The sequence below is a fragment of the Rhinichthys klamathensis genome, unplaced genomic scaffold, assembly GCF_029890125.1.
Source record: "Rhinichthys klamathensis goyatoka isolate OS25496 unplaced genomic scaffold, OSU_Roscu_1.1 h1tg001043l_1, whole genome shotgun sequence".
Taxonomy (NCBI): domain Eukaryota; kingdom Metazoa; phylum Chordata; class Actinopteri; order Cypriniformes; family Leuciscidae; genus Rhinichthys; species Rhinichthys klamathensis.
The window spans coordinates 406,163-429,751 of NW_026607318.1; the positions used below are offsets into that span (position 1 = coordinate 406,163).

The 23,589-nt window shown below is 37.4% G+C and overlaps 1 protein-coding gene across 4 annotated transcripts; it reads right to left on the minus strand.

Annotated features, from left to right (window-relative positions):
- Positions 1 to 937: 937 nt before the first annotated feature.
- On the minus strand, positions 938 to 22,768 carry csnk1g2a (casein kinase 1, gamma 2a). 4 transcript variants are annotated; one of them, XM_056244644.1, is made up of 12 exons: positions 22,615 to 22,768; positions 19,946 to 20,683; positions 15,751 to 15,820; positions 11,111 to 11,259; positions 10,786 to 11,020; positions 10,425 to 10,510; positions 9,287 to 9,371; positions 9,054 to 9,199; positions 8,881 to 8,964; positions 7,335 to 7,436; positions 6,590 to 6,696; positions 938 to 2,287 (listed from the first exon to the last, which is right to left on the minus strand). In XM_056244644.1, the coding sequence occupies exons 2-12, from the start codon at positions 20,183 to 20,185 to the stop codon at positions 2,233 to 2,235; spliced, it is 1,359 nt and encodes a 452-aa protein (XP_056100619.1). In that variant the 5' UTR covers positions 20,186 to 20,683; positions 22,615 to 22,768; the 3' UTR covers positions 938 to 2,232. The 4 variants fall into 4 exon arrangements, with proteins under 4 accessions (XP_056100619.1, XP_056100617.1, XP_056100621.1 ...); XM_056244642.1 differs by having other exon boundaries at positions 9,054 to 9,202; XM_056244646.1 differs by lacking the exon at positions 7,335 to 7,436.
- Between the last annotated feature and the right edge of the window lie 821 nt (positions 22,769 to 23,589).

The following is a 23,589-nucleotide window of genomic DNA, read 5'->3' on the forward strand; positions in this document are numbered from 1 at the left end:
TATATATATAAGTTTTGTTGTGTGTGTCTCTCTCTCTCTCGCTCTCTCTCATATATATATATAGACTATAGTCCATTTTTATACCCAGTTACAAACTGTAACTAGATACAAACTGAGATACAAACAGTTAGATTATGAAAAATTTACAAACTAATTCAAACATAAACGTAATAAGCTAATGCTTAACAACTTTTTAAACTTGCAAGTCTCCTCCAAATATTGTAAATATGTGAAATATAACAACTTATATCTGATGGCGAGTAGATTTCCCACTACAGCTGGCCATGTTTTGTTTAAAATGCTGCCCTGTGAGCTTAACAAAGAATGTATGAAGTCACTCACCACCATATCTAAACATTCACAACAAACACCCATTCAACATGAAACCAAGAAAAGAGGCCTAATCTTTCACAGCCTCTCAAATGTTTGTATCCCCCAGGGTACAAAAACTTTTTTAGGGTTAAGCCTTAACCAGTAAATCATGAACAGCTGGTTGAGAGCCACTGTTGAACACCATATTTAAGAACAGTTCATTCATGTTTCTTGACAGTCTGTCCTAAAGAGGTTAATGATTGAATAATCACAGGATGTGTTAATTGACTAGCTCTGTTGTATCTGCAAGGGGAAAAAAAGTGTCATTTGGAGGTATAAAAATATCCTGTTCTAGCACTATATAAACTACAAGGGTGTGCCACCTGCTCTTATGCCATTCTGACTGACAATGTGTGCTCAGTGAATTGTATAATGCAGCAGGTTAAGCGGTGTTTAAGGCACTTGCCCTGCAGCTACAAATGTGATGTGTTCTATGGCACCACAACCTGGTGACTAACTGCAACTGGCTGCGTTTCATCACGTGATGTTGACTATCGTTGAAATAACCGCAAGGGTTAACCACAACCATAAACTCAAAGCAGTGATTATGCACAGACACAAAATGTACCATCTTATGAGGCATAGAAGAAAAGCAACATTTAATAGGTATGTAAATCAATACACATCCTCACTCTGATAGGCAACCTCTGTTACTGCGTATAAACCCATAGACTCAAGTCTTAATGGAGCTTTGCTATGATACAATTTACAACAGTGAAAAAAAATCTGAGAAATGCCAACGGACTCCATTAGACTGGCATGGAGCGCACCGTAGAGAACAAACACTCTGAGAGGGCCATGGACACCCGGCCTGGATAGGAATCGTAGAGAGGGACACATTAGTGTTAAATGTTTTACTTGGAAAGGCACAAACTATGATTCCCAGGTAACTTAATCTAATGCGAAAAACAATAAAAGCACAATTTTGACCGAGAGCATCACTTTTGTCCCTTTGGGAGAGACCAGCCTGCTGTATAAAATGATCCCACGTCTGCCTTTATTTCTGTTGCTTCCTGTAAATGTCAATGCCAGAAATGCCAAACGGTTTGCTTTTTTCCCTCAAAAGTGCAATTCACAGAGGAGAGATCCCATGTATTTCTCTCCATCTCCCACAGTACCTGAGACCAGCCACTGTGCTACAACATCATCATCCACATGGACAGGAAAAAAAGAGTAAGTAAAAAAACAACGCAGAGAAAATAAAGAAACACTAAGAGCGGTTAAAAAAATGTTCACACATTCTACAACATGAGTAAAACTGTTCAACTCAGGGAGAGCAGATCTTCAAAACAACTTTTTAAATTACAAAAACAAAAAGGAAAGACAGAATTTACATAGGTTTTTCTGATTCCTGTGTACGTTTCTCCATAGATCAGTCAGCAGTCTTTCCCCACTTATTTTGATCCCATAAAAAAAAAAAAAAAAAAAACCATCATGGAGCACATCACTCACTCACTCATCCAGCCAGTGTCAAAGTGAACGGATGTCTGTGCCTGGTTGCCTTTTAGTCCTCAAATAATGGTTTTGCATGTCATCTAAAATACAAGTTTAAACAGTCCATCTGGTTTAAGTCACATAACATATATCATCTTGCTTCTGACCACTAGTCTCTTCTGGTTTCCCACATTGTACAAATATATTTATTTGTTCCACTGAATCGTTTCCTTACAAAGAGTGTCAGAGCCCAGAGTGCTGAGGTGTGTCCTCTGAGCGGATGCCAAAAGTGAGGCAGTGAGTTTCTGTTCTGATGTGGAGCAGAGACAGAAAGGGATGGAGCTCCATGTTTGAGCTCCAAAGTCCTTTGCTTTTATTTTTTTCTTTAAACGCACCAGTGACTTAACGTTTCAAAGATGTTCCTCCTCACTTGTGTCGCTGGAGCGCTTTCCTCTTCCTCCTCTTGAAAAAACAACAGCACCTGAAATGAGCGATAGAGTTAAAGACAGTTTAGCAATCTCCTCCCTTCATTCTCAAACTTGTCACACAGTCTAGTCGAGGTTTTGTTAGGCAGAGTTCAAAGCAAATTTGTTAACAAGAGATCAGACTGCACAATAGGGGATTATCACGCTGATACATAGTACTTCCGCATTCAGTGATCTTTGTGCACTGCCACTTCCGTTGAATCACCGATCACTCTGGCGAACTGATGACGGACTACACTAAGTTTATTTATACGGCATCCCTGGTAAATTAGTCTGATTCACTAAAGTGCCGGCTACAAACAAACGTGCTACCTTGTTTTATTTTAAAGTTTGGACCTTAATCCCGGCGAACCGCTTTAATCCACTTCTTCCTTATACTCAATTCAGTCGGGAATCCATGAGAACTTAAGTAGGGGTTAGCGTTGTTGGTTAGATTTACAAAGTGGAACAGAGCAGTGACATCTAGCCTTCGTTTCAGCCATTGTTGAACTGCGTCGGAAGTGGACATGCACAAAGTTGACAAATCCCGCCCATGAAACCCGGAAGCGTGATAATCCCCTATTGTGTGCAGCTACTGTACATGTGACTGATGCTAATGTAGCCAAAATATAAATACATTAATGCTACAACAGTGCTTTGACCCATTGAAGCCCATGGCAACTCAAACGTTCTTCCTCTGTTAGATGAACAATGAATTAACGGTAAAACTGAAATATTTAAAATATAATACATTTTATTATATAAAATGAATGAATCAATCAAAAATATTTGTTCTTTACATGTTTAAAAAGTTAAATGTAACAAAACAAATTAAATTAATAAATTATTTTTAATATTTAAATTTCATTTTTTAAAACAAAGCCACTAATTTAAAAAAGGGGCAGTTTAGATGATTATAAATATAATTTATTATTATTAAAATATACTAAGTGGTTAAATTAACTAATTAAATAGATTTTTAATATAGATATTTATTCATCAGTTTGAACAATTTTGATTAATAAACTGATAAATTCCTTTTTTCATTGGGCATTCCAAGCAATAAAACTATAACATTTATAATTTGTCTTTGATCATACACTATAAAATACCAAAAATTAAAATATAAAATTCTCATAAGCTATTATAGTACCATAGCAAAAAAATAATAGAACTATTTAAATATTTTAACTTTTTGAAATTATAAAGACCCCCTTTGGTGAAAATCAAGTTTTTCATGTTTATATGTCTATTTGGTGTTTTTAATATGCTTTAAAACAAACCCTGTGCAAATTCAAATGCAAAATTCACCATTGCTGACTCCTATTTTAGGAGCTATTTTCTCCTTAAAACTGCAGTTTACCTTGTAACCAATCTCGTGATGGGGGGGGGGGGGGGGACTTTAGCATATCATTAACTATTCTTTGAAGCAGAGGAGTCTCAAGATAAGCTAGGTTATCCTGGTATATTTTTCTGTTGATATGAAAAATCGGGTACATTTAGCAATATAGCAGGTGAATTATGTATATAATGTATATTACAATGTTATGCCTTTCTCCACTGGAGTTCTGAGTTGTTCAAAGCGTTTCTAAGGATGCTGATTTTCAGAAGGCAGCTGTCTGCCTCTGAGATGGCGAACGGGAACATGGTTTGTGTAGCATTTGCAGCACATTATCTGTTACACATTAGCTGTTTGATAACGTAGACAAGCCAAAGGTTAATAAAATTACCGGCGTTGTCCGACATTGTAAAGAGCGATACATAAGACGCATTACCATTCTGATACACCGCTACTCCATCTGAAAGCACTGAGTTTGAGTCACTTATAACGAGCATTTGAAAAAGCAACACGCGTCAAACAGCTTTCCAACAACATTTAATAACATGCTTTTACTCCAAACTCACTTCATAACGACAGTGAGCATCCTTCTGTGAAATGATGTGGCTTCTTACACAGAAAAAGGCAGTCATGTGTTTATTAGTCATGTTTAATCAATCAAAGCGTTTAAATCTTCTGTTTATACAGCTACAGCGATGATGCCCGATAGGGATTTCCTGTAATGATGTACGTTATCGTACTTCTGCGGCGGGGCATATTTGGCGTGTGTGTGTGAGAGTGTCCTCTAGCTTTTTAGATGAAGCAGCATTTACTACCGATCAGCCGTGCTGCACTGACAAGCTGCGCATAAAATAATCGCAGCCTTTGCCAAATCACGTGCGGTTTCGTTGCGATTAATTGTGAAGCCCTAGTTCAAACATATATGGCTGAATTAAAGCAGTATTACCTTGCCATCGTGTAGCGTTTACTACAGTAAAGCTGACCGAGTAGATCAGGTAGTCTGAGCTGGTGTGAGTGAGTGGGCTAATTAGCACATTCATGGTTCAGCGAATACTAAATGAAGCAATTCAGTTACATTCAAGCTATTTTAAGGCATGAAAAATTTATTTTCACAGGAGAAAATGTTTAAATGTAATTTTGGTGAGTTTTAAAGGATACAATTATTGACTACAGGGGGACTTTAAATATTAAACAAAGTCAATGAATTATTAATGCTAATAATAATTAAGTAAATAGCACATTAAAGCATTAGCATGTAGCCTTCAAATATTTAATTAAGTAAACATCGTTTTAAATGAGTTAGGTGAAAAGTAATAAAATGAACAACAAATAAACACATTACACATACTTGTTACAGAACAAGTGGCAGGTCTGTTAGTCTGCATATACACTTAATGCACACATCTATTTTGACATATCAGACTTTTTTGTCTCATCTGTTGCTATGGTCCCTCCTGAAACTTTGCAGTGTGTACTTAGCAGCATTGAAAATAAAACTTTCATTTAAACTGTGAATGGGTTATGTACAGATGGCACTATAATCAAGAGCGCTATTGAGCGCGTTCTAACTAATTTCTTAAACGCCTCTTGTTGGTCATTGCTACAATGCTTAATGCTGTAAAAAAACACATTGCAAATAGAAACCTTTCAGGCTCTTTACAGAGCGCTTGCACAAATGCGCATGACAGTCGCCTGTCAGCCGGTATCAGCTGGTATTACATTTTTTAAATTTCATTATCGACATGGCATCAAAGTACTTTTACACCGCAAAGCAATACACCGCCTTGCGCCTTCAAATGGTTCAAGACTCTGCAGCACGTGCCCTCACATATAATAAAAAATCTGCCCACATCACTCCTATCCTTCACCAACTGCACTGGCTTCCTGTCATAAACCGCATCCAATTTAAACTGTTAGTTCTAGTATATAAAGCTGTACACGGCCCGGCACCCAAATACCTTGTTGATTTGGTACAGCCATATGTTCCAACTCTGGCCCTTAGGTCTAGCACTGAAAACCTACTCGTGGTACCCCGGGTCAGACTCTCCACGGTGGGCGGTAGGGCTTTTAGTGTTGTTGGCCCTAAGCTGTGGAATAAGCTGCCCCCGAATCTTCGTGCGACCGACAACATCCGGACCTTCAAAAAACAACTTAAACTCATATCTTCAAGCTTGCCCAATAAATCAGTATCCTCATCACTGGTTTCTCTGTTCTTCACTTTTCCAGCTCTATTTGCAACATACTTCATCGTAATTGTATATTTTGAAATAATACAACATGTCTTTCTTTGATTCATGTCAATCAATGTATGCTTGTTTCCATCTGTTTTGTCTCTCATAAGCAGATGGCCTTTGTATTTGTTTGCTTGTTGTTTGTTTGCTATTTGTATTACATTGTGAAGCGAACTTGGGTTCCTGAAAGGCGCTATAGAAAATAAACGAATTATTATTACTTTTGACAACAATCAGAACTAAAACAGGCTGTGGCCCTGCTGTAGGCTTCTGTGCCTACCCCTGGCTTATAACGTATAAAATGAGTTAGCAAGTTAGTAAATTAATGGTAACAAGGTTAGGTAGCTGCTGCTTACCAGTTGACATTCGGCTCAAACATTTGAGTAGTTAAAAACATTAGATAACTGCAGAAAGGGCCAATATGAGACTAAACATCCTCATTCAAAATACTTCTCTAACGTCAAAACTCAGCGTCCCTGCACATAGCACTGCTACTAACGTTAACTGTTTCAGGGAGTGATAAACTTCATTCTCGGCTAAAGGAAAATACAAGAAACATTTTTTTCAAATATAATTTTCCAGGACAACAACCAGATTTTCCAGGACATTTGACATTTTACAGGACTGGAAAATTAGTCATCAATTTTCCAGGTTTTCCAGGACGTGTGGGAACCCTAAGGATGTGTATTATGCAAACATGTACTTTTAAAAACAACTGGCAAACTTAAGACTCTTTAAATTGTCCTTACTTTGTATCATCGGCCACCTCCACCTCAGCAGGGGCAGTTATGGGCGCGTTAGAGTGTCCCGCCGTAGGATCGTCTGTATTCACTTCTCCATTGGTCGAGCTCATAACCTGATGATTAATTTAAGGCAGCAGGCAATGTGTTTTCAATATGGACTGGCAAGGATAAGTAATAACAGAAAAACCACAGTACACACTGGGATTTATTTTGTCTAACTGGCCCTGCATATTTAACAGTTCATGTAACTCAGATTGGGGCTATGTAACCCAATAAAGACACTTTTTAAAAATAATTAACCTGTTCAAAATCAGGTTGCTTAGCACCAACCAGGAGGGTTAAGAGAGGGGGGTTATGTAAAATGAAAGAACCGTGCTTGGTTAGATAATGGAAATAAGCCGAAAATGAGTTTAGTTGGAATTCTTATTACACTAACATATTATAAAAGAAGAGTTACACTCTGGATAACTGTATGTACACAAGGAAACAACCATTTGTCTTGCTTAACTACTTATATACGATATAAGCAGTATTTTCACACTGAGGTCACTAGATGTGTGTCACTAGATAAGTGATCAGATGTGTGTTAGACAAGGGCGGAGAGAGGAGAGGAAACCATTTAAGTGTCTACAGCTGGAAGATGGACAGAGGTGTCTCAAGTGAGAGGACTAAAAGAAACAGAAAGACTAGAGAACAGAGAAAGGAAGAGATCGACACCAACAGCATGCAGTACTGCGCAAACACCCAGTACCTGGACAGAGCCCCCCAGCCTATCGGCCGTGAGGTGCGACCCTAGGAGCTCCCTGTTGGTCACGGGAGTGGGCTGGGACTCACTTCCTTTAGGTTCTGGAGACTGGCATGACAGCAATGGGGGAAAGGGGGTGGGAGGGTGGCAAAGGGCATAAAAGATGTTTTTGAAAGGAGGTGATGAGGGTGTAAAGAAAAAAGAACAGAACGAGTTTAAAGAGGAACGCCTTCCATGCACAAGCAGACTGCTCTAGCTAACAGGATAGAGGTGGAAATAAAAGTGTGAGTGAAAAAACAAAAGCACGTGACATGCAGAGATGGAGAGGAAAGCTAAGCTCTTATCTTTCACAAACAGCTCATATAAAATCTTATATTGTAACAGAGATTTAAAAGGACTGTGACCTAGACATGGAAATACCACCAACTAAAAGAATGACATTCAGCGTTTGAGGAAATGACAGATCTTCAGACTTGCAAAAAACTACTCTGGCTGCAGGAAGTTGTCTAGGGTCGGTTGATGAGTGAAAACAAACATTTACCACATACTGCTGACATGGGTTAAAAGAGTCATGAAACACTGAGATAACATTTTAAAAAACTACACTGCATTAAGCAATGTTTTACGACAAATAACCAAAGAAAACAAAAAAACAAAAAAAAGGAAACTAGTACTTAAATGGTACTCTGTCCCATTCTTCCTCTTTTACATGAACAAGGAATCACCACTAAAATTGAAAGTGCAATATTCAAATATAATAAACATCACTTTAGAAAATTAAGAAATCAATAGTAAGTGGAATTTATTTCTTCAAATTGACAAATAAATATGTTTAAAATTGCTAATGTGTAAATAGTCAAATGTAACAAAATAATTAATTAACAAAAACACTAAATGAAAAAAGCATAGTTTACACATGATTATTAATAGAAATTATTATTAAAAAAATATTAATAGTGGTTAAATTAACAAAATAAATTGATTAATTTTATATATGGATATTTATTTGTCAGTTTGAACCTTTTTTAATTTTAAAGTGGGATTCCAAGCAATGAAGCTAAAACCTTTATAATACAGGTGAAACTCAAAAAATTGGGTTAAAAGTTAATTTCAGTAATTCAACTTAAAAGGTGAAACTAATATATTATATTATATAGACTCATTAAGTGACATATTTCAAGCCTTTATTTGTTATAATTTTGCTGATTATGACTTACAGCTATGAAAACCTTTTCACAATATTCTAATTTTGAATTTGGGGTTTTCATAAGCTGTAAGCCATAATCATCAAAATTATAACAAATAAAGGCTTGAAATATCTCACTTTGCATGTAATGAGTCTATATAATATATTAGTTTCACCTTTTAAGTTGAATTACTGAAAGAAATAAACTTTTGCACGATATTCAAATTTTTCGACTTTCACCTGTAGGTCTTTGATCATACACTATAAAATTTCAATAGTAAAGAAAAAAAAAAAGAAAGAAAATGGATGTGTATTACACAAACATGTATTTAACATTGCTATCAACAGCATGAGGGTGTCTCTCACCTGGTTTTTGGTCTGTGGTTGTGCTTTGTCTCTGCTGCTGGGTTGCAGAGGTGTGTCACTAGGCATGGGTCCTATTGGAGTCGGCTGCATAGACATGCATAGGAAACTTAACATCCATGTACAGATCTTATCATGTACAAGCGGTTTATGGCACGACATCCAAATAGACTTACCAGCGGCTTACCGACCCAGTCATATTCATAGTCAAAGACATATCCATTTCTGTCAAAGAGGTCTGTAAAGAGCTTTCTCAAGTAGTCATAATCCGGTTTTTCAAAGAAATCCAGTCTCCGCACGTAGCGCAGGTAGGTGGCCATTTCTTCTGTGAGATGAAGTTAAAGTTAAGACAATGCACCAGAGGTAAGAGTGCACGAGATATGTGGCCATTTGAAAAGAACTCGCTTACCAGGGAAACTCTCACAGAGCACTTCTATAGGGGTTGCCCTTTTGGTATCTCCAATTTTCTGATAGCGCTCCTTAAGTGTGTCAGCCTTAATGAATAAAATGGGACAGAACAAATATTAGAACGTTTTAGGAATTCCATAAAGACATTTGTTTAGTATATTGCCATCTTTTAAACTAATAGTATTAGCAATTTATTTTACAGTCCGTCCTGTTCCGCATATACATAATGCATACTTACAAAAACTTGGTAATAATTAGTTACTACCCCTGAACCTAACCCATGTAGTTATTTAATATTATTCAGTACTTTCTTGGGCAAGTACACTGCAAGTGCACTGTAAGTGCACATACTGTAAAATACAGTGCAACCATATTAGTATTTCGACCAATGAAATTCCATGACCTCTCCTGTCATCCATGATTGAAAAAATAATTCAAAAAAGTGTATCCTATAAAGACTACAAAGGGCAATTTTTGAGAACTAAGACTTTCAGAAAAATGTACTTGTAAAAATTTTGAAATTAATATATGAAAAGGTTTTTTCTTTTCTTTTTTCCTGATATTTCCATATTTTCATTGACAGTGTGAACCATGTACTATGCAAATTAATTATGATTAGCATGTGACATTTAACAGGAAGGTCACATAGATTTGATTCTTTTTCCCCTTTAGACTATAAAACCAGATAAAGATGTAACCAAACACATTGTGATATTTTTTTGGGTCTTCTAAATAGGTCAGCTTATCAAGGCTGTATAGCTATTGGTTATTCTGCTGACTTTTCATGATAGTGACAGATAGTGAAGGCATGTCACTTTTTCAGACATTAGCTGAGTGAGATAAGACTCTCCGACCAGAAGGATACCATCAAAATACTGTTAAGAGTGAGAAATGAACAGAGGGGAAATTCTTACCATAGATTTGTACTTCTTAGAACAAAACAGCACAGAACTGATAAAATGCTTTAATCTCTCATATATACCATAATCTGAGCTTTAAATATTTAAAGAAATGTAACAGAAATAAAACAAACCACATTTTCTATAATGGTATCACACGGTCTTAGTTTTCGAAACAAACTCTTAAATCAAAATGTATGAAGGCAGCAAACATTTCTTTCACTCCACCTACTGCAATACCTTTAAGCCTTGCCAGGGCAGACTGCCCCGTAGAAAGTACATAAACATATGACCCAGCGCCTCCAAATCGTCCCGTCTGCTTTGCTCTACAAGAAAAAGACATGCAAAAAATTATGAAACTGCTAGGTACACTGGAATCTGTAGAATCTGGAGTCATAATTCACTGAGCAAATATATTTTTTATGCATTTAGCATAAGAATCAAAACAAATCTAAGTTTTGTGGTTGAGCAAGCAGATTTGTGTCACTAACAGCTAAGCTAGGTTTTAAGCCATACTTTAGTCTTTATCCCCCCCATGAAATTCTAATAACCCTTCCTAAGCCCTGAGAGAGCGAATCTTTTCCGTGTCTGCGGGACTTACCCTTCCCCAGGTGTGTGTTGATGCTCATGTAGCGAGCTGTCCCTGTTAAGCTCTTGTGCTCCCTGTAAGGGATGTGCTTTTTGGTCTCAGGGTCGATGTATTCTTTGGCAAGCCCAAAGTCGATGATGTGGATTGTATGTTGCCTCTTGGTCCCCGGCCGGCCCACCAAGAAGTTCTCAGGCTTAACATCCCTGTAGATCAGACTTCTTGTGTGCACATATTCCATCCGTGTGATCTATAATAGAGATGGAAGTCGTGTTAAAAAAATAAATCTATTAGTTTAAACATCTTTCTTTCTCTCTCATGAGTAAACGATTACACGGACCAGCTGAATTGCGATCATGAGGACGGTCTTTAGGGAAAAGGTTCTGTCGCAAAGGTCAAACAGGTCCTCCAGACTGGGGCCCAGCAGCTCCAGCACCATGGCATTGTATTTCCCACAAGGCCCAAAGTAGTACACCTGAGGAACACCCTCTGAACACACACATATATATGCAGTTAGAAAACAAATCCACAGAGTTCAGTAATATAAATACAAACTGGCAATTTAGCAGCTTTAACTTTAATGGTAAGAATTAATACAATTACGTAAAGACAGGGAACAATAATCTTATTCTTTTGTTATGTGGTGTTCAGCACTCAGTAGTGCTTCATATTGAGGTACACTACATTTGTGTATAACAGGCATTATGGGGCAACAGATAAAAGGTACGGACTCTCAAATCTATAAGGCAATATGTTTAACTGGAACATGGAGAATATCGCAATTCTTTTTATATGCGTTTGATTTTAATAGTTTTTGATTTTGATTATCACCGAACCTAAAGATACCGAACCTAAAGGCATAGGGATACATTCACAACCTGATTGGTATGCTTTTATGACGTATTGCATATTTTGAGACAGAACTTATGAATATCTGAAACAATGCTGTGTGCTGGGCTAAATGCGCTCGTTGTATTGTGCGTAGCCTGGATATGATAGTATTTTGACCAGCTGAGAACTCTTTAAGAGCTTATAAAATGTGTAAAGGAGTCAAGGAAACCCTCCGTCACACACACAAATGAAGATCTGCTGCGAGGAGACGAGATTCTGATGCCTGTACTGAACTGTGATGGGCAACATCGCCACTATGACGAGAAAAACCATGCTTGAGCATCCTGTTTTTGGTTTGTCTACATGTCTTTGGTCCGTGTTGCGTTCATATTACTCGAACCGCACCAGAGTTTGTTCAGAAGCAGACCGAGACCTATCTTTTCATCGGTCTCGCCTCGGCCTGCTTGTTTTGGTGCGTACCAGGGTTCAGATGGCAGCGTTCACACTTATTCAAATGAACCGCAGTAACAGAGCAATCACACAGGGTTCATTTTAATCGAGCCAAACGTGCCAAGTGTGAACACAACACACCCTAAAAGACCACACTGGTACACTAGTTTCCTGCACACTTTTTTGTGTCACGACTACAGTATGACAATGTTAAAAACGAGATCTTTCAATACCACCTTTAATTTAAACCTCAGGAGCAGAAACACTGACATAGTTGTGGAGTCTGATTCATTTAAGCTAATCACTCTTTCAAATTGTCCATTTCAATGAATAAGTGGAACAAATCATTTATCATCAATTAATAATATTCACATGAAGTCTCCATGTGAATGTTTTCAGGCATTAAAATGTTTTAGTAAAAAAAGCAGCAAAATTTAAATTGAAAATGATACTTAAATCTAAATCTTCATATAATATAATATATAAAATTTCCATATCTAGTTTACAACAATGGCTGTTTGATCAAAACAATGCAGGGCTCGCAAAATCGCTAGCCCGACGTCCCAGGGCTATTGTGTTTTCCAGTCGGGCTACCAAAATGCGTAACCGGCCTGCCCGACGGGCTATCTGAAAGTATAGGCCTAATCAAATTCCTCCCTTTATTCACATTATTGACTAGTTATTTTAAGGAAAAATATGGCCGCGCAAGTTTTTGATCATGCTGATTTATCCGCAGAGCAATTTCTCAAGAATCTCTGTGCCTGTTTTAAGAGAAACACATGAATCATGAAAACACATGAAGCACATGAAAAATTAAAGCTCCACTTTCACATGAATGCTTTACTTTGAAAAGTTTGTGATTGATGTTTTGACTCCTAACCAATTTTCTACATTAAAAATTGTCTTTTTATTTAATTGAAATAAAATAAACTTGCCTATTTGGGCTAGTAAAATTAATTTAGGGCTTCCAAAGTTTGAAGAGTGCCTGCCTGAAGGGCTACCAGTGATTTTGAAATTTTGCGAGCCTGCAATGGTTCCAAAAAAACACCTCTTTAAGCCAAATTCTTAATTCTTTGGACCAAATTCATAATTCAGATCAGAGGTAACTCAAAATTCCTGGGACACATCCGAGTCAAAAAAGGAGATTGCGTTTTTGCTGTAGCAGCTCCTAAACTTTGGAAAAGTTTGCCTAAACATATTAGAGATGATGCTACTGTACAGGATTTTAAAGGACAACTTAAAAAACATAGCTTTTCAATAGCTTTTAATCAGTCACAAAAAAAATTGTGTGTGACATTGTAAAGCACATTGGTCAACTTGTGTTGTTTTAATTGTGCTATAGAAATAAAGTTGCTATTGCTATAAACAGATATAAATCAAATATTTTTAAAAGGCTGGAAAATATAAAGGAACATTTAAGATACTGTTTTTTATTGATATTGCCAAGCCTTATTCTGGCCTGGTCACACTGTATCAGCAAAAAAAGACTACCCTGAGTAACCACGGACACATACAAAAATTTGATTCACAATAAACCTTCAGCATAGGAATGAGTGAATATTGAAATTGTACAGCGTCATGTTTTTCTAAAGCTCTCCTCATGAAAAATGCATAGCAGAATAAAAAGGGTTTGAGGCCTTAAAGGGATAGTTCACCCAAAAATGAAAACAGCAAACAGCAGAAGACTAACCCTTGAGTCGCACAGCGTAATGAGGAACGCGGTTGCCCAGCCCTGGGGTGCGATCCCAAAACCATAGTTGCTAACCTGTTAGCAACTTAGTTGGTTGGCAATGGGAAATTGCATTGCAACCAACAAAGTTGCTAACTTAGTTTTGGGAAACGCAGCCGTTTGTTTGAACCGCGAGAGGCGTCAAAGCTTACACTACTCATACATCCTACATCGTCAATAGGGGTGTAAATCGGACAGTTCATCACGATACGATTCGATATCGATTCTCTTAGCCAGCGATACGATTTTTGCCCATACTTCAAAAAATTCTTCGATACGATTCGATTACGATTCGACTCATGGCTATATCGATCGATTAATCGATATTTAGATATTTTGTGCTACTTTACACAACCAGTTACATTTTTATTAACTCACAAATGCAACCAAAATATATTTAACATGAATGTTTAATTAAACACTTTGAAAATCGCACCCTCTTTCCCAATTGGGACATTTACATCAACACAACAAAAATTGTAAAAAGAAAGAAAGAAAAGTAAATAATGGATGGGGGATTGATAAAAATCAATCAAGCTTATGGCAACAGTCAATAAAGTCTTCCAGTGTTTTGTGCAAACATGTGCAAATAACTGAGGTACTCTAGTTGTAGGAACACAAAAAAAAAAAAAAAAAAATTAACGTAATGCTATAGTTGCTCTTTTGGAGTTGTCTGGGTGAAAAAGTTCTTCATGGGGGGTGACAGAGGCTGTTTTTCGTCAGCCAAATTACTCTCCTCAATTCCATGTTTCCTTTTCAGATGCGTTGACAAGTTTGTAGTATTTCCCGAGTATTTTAGCTGGCACTGGCAATGTACACATAACATGGGTTTTATTTACCTGACCATCCGTTTTGAAAAATACAAAATGTTTCCAAACCCACGATTTGCATCCGACAGCAGTCACAACATTTTCTGCGTCTGTCTTTTCGCTGCTACAGCCGCTTTGTTGCTGCATCTCGTTCGCAATCCGACACACACAAGTGACAGGCAGTAACGAAAAAGAAAATGCGCGCTTTGGCGGAAATGGCGGATGTTACGTGAGGACGTGGAGAGACTGTTAAAATAAAGGTACCTCATATCGATATTTTGCGTGTGGCATCGATGCATCGTATCGTTAGACGTTTGATCGATGCATCGATACACCCCTAATCGTCAAGTGTTACTCTTTTGGCGCAAGTCGACTTGCGTACGGCCGTCTGCAAGACACTAGTTATTTTAATCGATTAAGTTTTAAATATGGATATTTTTCTTACACAAACGCATCGCTTCATTTCAGAAGGCCTTTATTAACCCCCCGAGCGGTTTCGAGCACTTTTATCAGGAATGGATGCGCTTTGATGGACTTCCAAAAGCAAAAACCCATTCACTCCAATTATAAAGCTTGGAAGAGCCAGGACATTTTTTAATATAACTCCGATTGTATTCGTCTGAAAGAAGAATGTCATATACACCTAGGATGGCTTCAGTGTGAGTAAATCATGGGCTACTTTTCATTTTTGGGGTGAACTATCCCTTTAATGCTAGGAACAGAGATCAACAGTAGTGAGAGATGCAACGCTTCAACCAGCAACCCTAGGCTTTATCTGATCTGAGCAAAACACTTAATGACATTCTTTTACTGATAAACACATTATGAATCATATAATTGAAATAAGCTACATGTTAACCTGTCATATCTTTGAATAAAAGTTAACCTTTTTCTGTCCTGCAAGTCTTATCAAACGTTGTGTAAAAAAAGACACAGCAAGTAGAGCAATCGATGCACAGGAACCACAGCCTGTGCTGATTAAACTCGTCCTCTGTGCTGAAAAGAGGATGTGGACAGGATGAGCTAAAAGAAACTCACGATTGTAAATAGGATGTGGACAGCATAAGCTCTACAACAAAAAACTGGTCTGAATATGGGTGCTAAACTGTGAGATTTAAAGTAATAAAAGCAAAATGGATAGAAGTACAGCCTGTTACTTACCCGAGTTGCCCAACTGTTTATAAAACCTGTACTCGAGATGGAGCTGGGGTGCTCTGGATTTGATTGGCTCCTATAAAAGAGTACAATTAAATGACAAAAACATAAGTTTTGGCGTTCATGTTAAGTGAAAGTAAAAAGCCAGTTTTAAACATTGGTTTTAGGTTCGCATGAAAGCTGTAAACCATAGTCAGATAACTGACATGGTCCTTATTATGGGTGTTTTGGGTTACGTATTGCAGTGGATCACTATAATCACCATAATCACTAAATAAGCAAAAAAGGTCAAAAGTATAGTGATGCATGCACAACATGATGCAAAATATTTCACCCTCAAACAAAATTCCCCATTGTGTGGAGTCCTATTGAAATTACTCGATTACGACCGTGACAATTTTCAGAACAATGGTAAATGTACCTTAACCATATTTAAAGGAAGTTGCCAAAACTACTAATTACATGACTGACTTCTATCATTAGGATATTGCTCTGCATGGTAGTCATCACTAAGGGTGGTCCATTTAGTTTTTACATAAATAATGTAAGTGATAGAATGTGTACGTTCGTGTTCAGTTAAGTGCAGGATCCAGGATTGAGTCATCTGTGGCATCAGCAGCTCTGAGCATGCAGAGAAAAGTGCTGCTAAGCAGGAGCCAGAATGGAAGAGCCAAATACATATATAAATAAATAAATAAAAACAGATTGCATAAAGGCCACAGGATGTATTAAATACCCAGCAGTGGAGAGTAAGAAGTACAACAGTGTTACTCTTTTAACATGCATTTCCAGCACGAGTTAACACTGACAAATGGTCATATCAGGAGCAACGTCAAGACCCCTTTATTTAGTACCAGTAATTGTATAATACTAATAATATAATTATGTCGCTTCTTCAGAGAGGATATGTGTCTAGTTTAACAGAATCAGTACCACAAGCCACATGTATTTATCGACCTTTCATGTCACAGCAAAATGAAAATCTGAAATTGATGTTGTAGTATCTCCATGAAGCTGCGTGTTTCAACAGACCTATACTTAACTTGCTTCACTCTTATAACAAAATGTTTAGCCACATTTTATTAAAGTGTGATTACAGTATGTAAAGGTGAGAGACCAAGGAGCTAAATGACAAAAATAAGCGTCTCACTTACACGATCACACATTTCTTTTAAAGCAGAACAGTTGGCAACATGGGAAATGTAATAATGAGAGAAATAAATCTGAGACTTCTGCAATGTGGTGAGACTCTAGAGAATTTGTAGATACACAGAATACATCTTACACACTCAACACTCGAAATTGAGGCTGGCGTTGCTCACGAACAATGTGGGTGGCTACTAAAATGTCCCTAGATAATATTCTAATCACTAATTTATCTTTCCCTATATGTATTTCTGATATGCATGCTTGAAACCAAATCCAATTAAAATACTGATACGGAGAAGCAATTTTTAAATTGTTTATGCATGGCTTGCATAACAAGAAACCAACAAAAAAGTAAATGTCCTTCTAAATGAGAAGGCCAGGCACCAGTTCCACACTGTGACTGACCAATCATAAAATTGGGGTAGGTAAGATTTTGTAATGATTTGGAAGAAGGATCTAATGCTCACAATTGCTGCATTTATTTGATCACGAATACAGTAAAAACTCTGAGTAACTTTTTAATTTCTATTGAAATATATTTTGAAAAAAGTAATTTATTCCTGTGATGGCAAAGCTGAATTTTCAGCATCATTACTCGGGTCTTTAGTGTCACATGATCTTTCAGAAATCATTCTAATATGCTGATTTACTGCTCAAGGAACATTTCTTATTAACTATGTTGAAATCAGTTGTGCATATATTTAAAAAAATAATAATAATACTATAAATGTCTTGTGTCAACTTTGTTCAAATTAATTTGTCCTTCCTTACTGAATAAAATCATTACTTTTTCCAAAAAATTAATGATCCCAAATTTTTTAATTAGTCATATACTAATAAATATATATATATATATATATATATATTCTCATAACATTCTATTTGGCGTTTATTAAATGTAATTTTTATACTGCTTTCAGCTACCAATAGGAGTAGGGCTGCAACAACTAATCGATAAAATCGATAATAATCGATTATGAAAATCGTTGTCAACGAATGTCATTACCGATTAGTTGGTCTGCTTACGTCACGGGGAGCGTTTACTGGTGATTGGTTGAAACGGGCCAATCAGGATGCTCTCTGTCTTACACGCGCTTCATGAGGCACACACGCGCACACACACGCAAGGTCTCTCTCCCTCCGTTGCTCTGCCCCGCGCTCGCGCTACACGGTTTGGAGCACAGTCTCTTCTGTCTCGCATGCGCGCTCTTGCTTGCGCGCTCAAATCCCGGGAGTTTGAACTAATTTGCGAGCATATCAATATGCGGGTGACTTCCAGAACTTCCGGGAGACTTGGGATGTCTGTATTTTGCGTCTCGAGCATCAGGTTGTGCAATCAGTTTGCTCGCAACATAAGTGATGGATTAAAATAGTGCTACCGCAGAAATATTAAATTAAAACGGTCTTTACAAAGCGAAGCACTAAATATAAAGGCAGTTAATAACAGCAACAGTAAAATATTGTTTTTTAGTCACTGTAGCCTACTCAGTGGTTTTCAGCGAATGTTTGTGCACTAATGCATCATTTTTCCTGTCTTTTTAATCAAGCCTGTTAGCTTGCTGCGTACCTCCATTCCGCTCTCTTTATATAGCATTTGTCTACTATTAAGTTTTAATTGTTTTTCAAACGCGATCTACTGCGGCTCTATGTTCACACGCTTGTTTTCAGTCTTTCTATATTTATTTTTTACAAATTATCCTTATAATTCAATTAATTTTAAATAAAAATTAAATGAATTATATATTTTAGATGTTTTTAGTTTATATCTTCACATCTGAACAACATGTCTGTAAATTTGTTTTAACAAAAATTGTGTTAAAACAATATGTTGGATATAAATGTTTTTTTTTTTACATTAATCATGGTTGTCAACTTGCCATCAGCAATTATCATTAAAAACAATGCAAATATTGATATTTGTAAAACTCAATGTGTGGCTTTTGCACTTTTTAAAGTACACTTTTACACATAAATACCCTAATTTAGGGTTTTAGGTAACACTTTATTTTACGGTGTCCTTGTTACATTTGTTACATGTACTTACTGTAGTAATAACAGTAAATTCTGCATAATTACATGCAACTAACCCTCAACCTAATCCTACCCTATTCCTATAGTAAGTACATGTAGTTACTTAATATTACTCTGTACTTAAATATATAATTACACTGTAACAAGGACACCTTAAAATAAAGTGTAACCGGGTTTTATTTAGTCATAATAAACAAAAAAATCGAATTGAAAATTTTATCCGATTAATCGAAAAAATAATCGTCCGATTAATCGATTATCAAAATAATCGTTAGTTGCAGCCCTAAATAGGAGTGTATTACTCTCAGCTCTTTTTAACAAATTCTAAGGACTTTCCCCCCCAAAATATATTTAAAAAGATCTAAAGATCATGTCTGATCTTGCCAATCGCTGATCAGAAATGAGAGAATTACATCTTGCAGCATAAAAGTATGTTTTACCACACTAAACCCGCCAACACATCTCAAAGGATTCCTGTTCAGCACTTCATGTTTTTACATGAATATGCTTATTTGCAAGTTCACGCATTTGTAAAATAAGTCACAATGACAGAGAAATATGCATCTTGAAGAGTCAATCTTTTGCTAAATAACAGAATATATTCCCCACCACAGGTTACTGCAAAAAAAGAATTGTATTGTGAAAAAAACTGTGACATTCTGCATATTTTTATGCAGATACATCTGTTGTAGAATGAAAAGTATTTGTTCAAGACTGCAGTGTCTGTTCTTTTGTTCATATAGTTCCAGTAAAAGCTGTGTGACTGTTGTCTCCAGTACAAGTAATTACATGGTAATGAGTGTGTGTAAAAAGGTATTTTTTTCCAGAAGGAACTGGGTGAACAAAGGAGAACAAGTACTGCATATTAATCTAATGTGGTTGGTTAAGCGTTATGAACTACTGTGTGTGTTTTTTTTTTCTTTTTGGAACTGTTTAACAGAAACACACACTGAAGGCAGCAGTGGACGTTCAGGGTTTAGCATTAGTTCCAAATATCAACACAATATTGACTGGCACTTACCAGTTTAATGGCCACATATTCATTAGTGTAAAGATTCTTCCCGAGTCGAAGCTCGCCGAAGTTCCCGCAGCCGATCTTCTTACCCACTCGGAAGTTAGGGCCAACCATAAGCACCCCGGAGTTGGTCCCGGAGCCTCGGCCACCCCCATGCCCTGTCCTGCTCCCGCCAGTCTTAGACATTCTCTTTCCTTCCTCCGCCTCACCTTTTCCTCCTCCTCCTCCTCTCTTATCAAAATCCATAAGCTTGTGATACCCCGGCCTCTCCACGATTACTCCGCTGCCATAAAATCACAGAGCCACCAAAACAACTCGCAACAGGGGTACGGGGAATGGGATGGAGGAGAGGAATTTAGTGAGAAAGAGAGTGAAGGGAATTGCTTATCCACAATACGGCTCTACACATGTAGATGAAACTAGACATGAACTGCTTTTATAGATGGGGGGTAAATATAGCTGACAATCCAAGGGCGATACAATTCAGGACGAAGACATCATACAGAAATCTTCCTTAAATCCAACCGCAGAGGAGCACGTTCCTCAGGAGATGGACACATGCGCACGACCCTAGCTGGTGAAAGTAAGGCGCTGTCTGGCATCGGTTTCCATCGTCTGCACCCCCTCCAGGTGGTTTTGAAAAGAAGGGTTAGGCATTCCTTGTGTCCAAGTACGAATGCAGAGCATACCAGAGTTTGCGTTTAGAGGAAACAGGCAGCACATCAGCAGCACACCTTAGAATATCTGGGGCAGAGAAAAGACACAATTAACGCTAAATAGTCTGCTTAAAAGTACACTTAGAGAACTGCACTCTCTTGGCACCTGTTCTACTATGGTGGTGAGGAAGAGACACTGTGCCTCTCATTTTAAGGGACAGTCCACCCAAAAATTAACATTCTGTCATTATTTACTCACCCTCACATCACATCATCCCATTCCAGTGACTATCAAGGGAGCTTTTAACACAACGAATTACAAGAAAAAGCCAGCATTGCACTATCACTGTTTCTATGAAACACACAATTTAGAGTCTGAAGATTTAAGGGACACGAAACCAGAGACCATCTCCCTACAGGAAATGTTATCTAGCATTTCTGACTTCCAGCTCTAAAAATAAATCCCTCAGGAGCTCGAGTTGAGGCCTGAGGTCGTGTGAAGACGAGCCGGAGTCATCTTGGACCGAGTGTCTTGGTTATGTTTTGAGAGGAGGGAGGCACCTCACCAGATGTTATGGATGATGCCATCCATGGGCTGGTTTATTTAACAATAGAGAATGGCCCCTAAAAAACGAATGGAAGAATTCATGCCCAGGAAACTTGATGAATGATGAATTGATGAAAGATGAATCGTTCACAGAGTTGCTCATCATTACAAGAGACATTTTGTCATAAGGCAACAAAACTAAGGTACTAATAGGTTACACACTGTGATAGAATGATAAAACGACAGATAGAGCAACAGATGGAACGATAGATAGATAGATAGATAGATAGATAGATAGATAGATAGATAGATAGATAGATAGATAGATAGATAGATAGATAGATAGATAGATATCAAGTACATATTCATAGCTTAATTCAACATAAAACATCTAAATTACTTTGCAACAAAATGTTCCTTATGATCCATTCAGTGGATCCATTGAAATGTTACATCGTAATATCGTGAATTATCAATGAAACTATTGAAATGTTACATCAAACCATTTTGTTATGATGAGCAAATATTAGACGTGATATCAGCCTAAAAATACAGGAACACTGTTTTTGTCTTTCTGCCTGTGGATTTGAAGCATTCATTCCACATCCAAGAATAAGATACCAGTATTAGAAACGATGATTACATGTTATAAAACTTAAGTTAACCGTCCAGCTAAGACTATAATTCATCGTCTCGTATCGGATCAGGCCTTATCTAACGTTATATGCATCGACAACAAAACTGTTTTACAATGCCAACAAATATGATGAATCAGGCCTGTAAGTTACACTGGCTCTCTCTCTGGATTCAGCAGCGTGTCTTATGAATGACCCATACTTATTAGGCCAGAGAAATAAAATAACGCCACAGTTTATTATTCGAAGTATTTCGATGTCTAAAGGAATAACCTGCTGAAAAAAACTGTCCAAATATGCCTGCTAGCCTCATGCAGCTCGCCACCAAAGTATGAGAAAGAAACTTGGGTTACTAAGATAAACTCTAAGACAAACATGTTGGTACATTCTGTTCCCTTTGTAAGACTACATCACATGAACGTAAAGAAAGCAATGAAGAGACGTTCGTGTGAATCCTCGAGTGTTGAAGAACCAGTGTTGTCAGTTACCCACTGAGTTGCCAACTAAGCAGCAGAAATGAGTGAACACACGGCTAGCGTGCTAACTAGCCCAAACAAGCTAACGATCTGTGGCCTGCGCTTCCGCGAGCTAACGAGAGTTACTAATTCAACAACACCAGCGGGTTTATGGAAAATAAAAGACAGCTTGTTATTATCTACAACAACATTATACATACGTCAAAGCAATGTTTGTTGACAAGCACATAGATTTTGTTCCCAGCCATTAACCGGGCAACTCCTTAATCCCGAACAGTCGAAATTGGTCTAAATTACGTACGCGGTATATTCCATAAATCGTTAAAGGAGGAAGATTTATCAACAGAGTAGACACTTTTACCTATATCTCTGTATTATAAGTCGACGACAATTCCCATTTTGTCGGTTTTAATGATCATTCCTTGAAGCCATTATCATTTTTTCTCCCTCTTCGCTGATGTCTCTTTAAGCCTCTCCGTACAGCTGGCGCGTTTCCTCCGCTGTCGCCGATCACATCAGCGAGTCTAAGTTGCAAAACTTGCGTAGTTGGGTTTGGAGAATACTGGGTCATAAAATTCCGCGCTCTTCGGAAAAAAATAATGCGCAGTTTCATTCAACGTAAACCTACGTGAGAAACTTAACCGGATGACGTAGAAACTGGCATATGAATAGCTGGTAGCTACTGTACGTGGGTCAGACTCCCTCAGTCATATTATGCAGCCTATTTTCATTGTTTTAGTACCCTGGATGAAATATAAAACTCACTTAAATGATGTTAGTTTTTTAATATTATTTACTTTATATATGGTCATACATTTATTTAAGTAGATTTGCAGTATGCCGTTCAAACGTTTGTACTGTTTGTACTGTAATTTTATCAAATAAATGTATTAAAGCGTGAGACAAAACATAGCCAATGTGTTACACAAGTTGGGTTATTTTCCAAAAATGTTGGGTAATTTCTAGTACCCGGCTGTTGGGTTAAATACGGTTTCCGCAGCGACGGTTCAAATGTGAACGTCCAGTGACAGTAACAGAAAGAAGATGCTGCAGCTTGATTATGAAAGTATGTATCTTAATTTTTTTTACACTCTATGATCTTAACACATTATATTGTGTACTGAAATATAACATTCTATAGATCGTTTGTTTTGTTCCGATACAGGGACTCTTTTGTTACAATGTTGCAGTTTCTTCTTGGTATGGGGCTGCGTTCCTTCCATGCTGCGTTCCAGTCATAGGTTCCAGTGCAAAATTGTCATGCCCTTCACTCGCTAACTTCCCTCCGTCTCGTTCACTCGGATGTACGTCATATGCTTACGTTGCACGAGTGCCC

What these genes read in the sequence shown, in the direction of transcription:
- csnk1g2a (XM_056244642.1), bottom strand. Translation starts at nt 20,185, where the DNA reads ATGGATTTTGATAAGAGAGGAGGAGGAGGAGGAAAAGGTGAGGCGGAG. An exon ending in ACTGGGTCGGTAAGCCGCTG is followed by an intron (nt 8,965 to 9,053) that starts GTAAGTCTATTT and finishes ATGTCTATGCAG; the next exon opens with CCGACTCCAATAGGACCCAT. An exon ending in GGCTGGGGGGCTCTGTCCAG is followed by an intron (nt 6,697 to 7,334) that starts GTACTGGGTGTT and finishes ATTAATCATCAG; the next exon opens with GTTATGAGCTCGACCAATGG.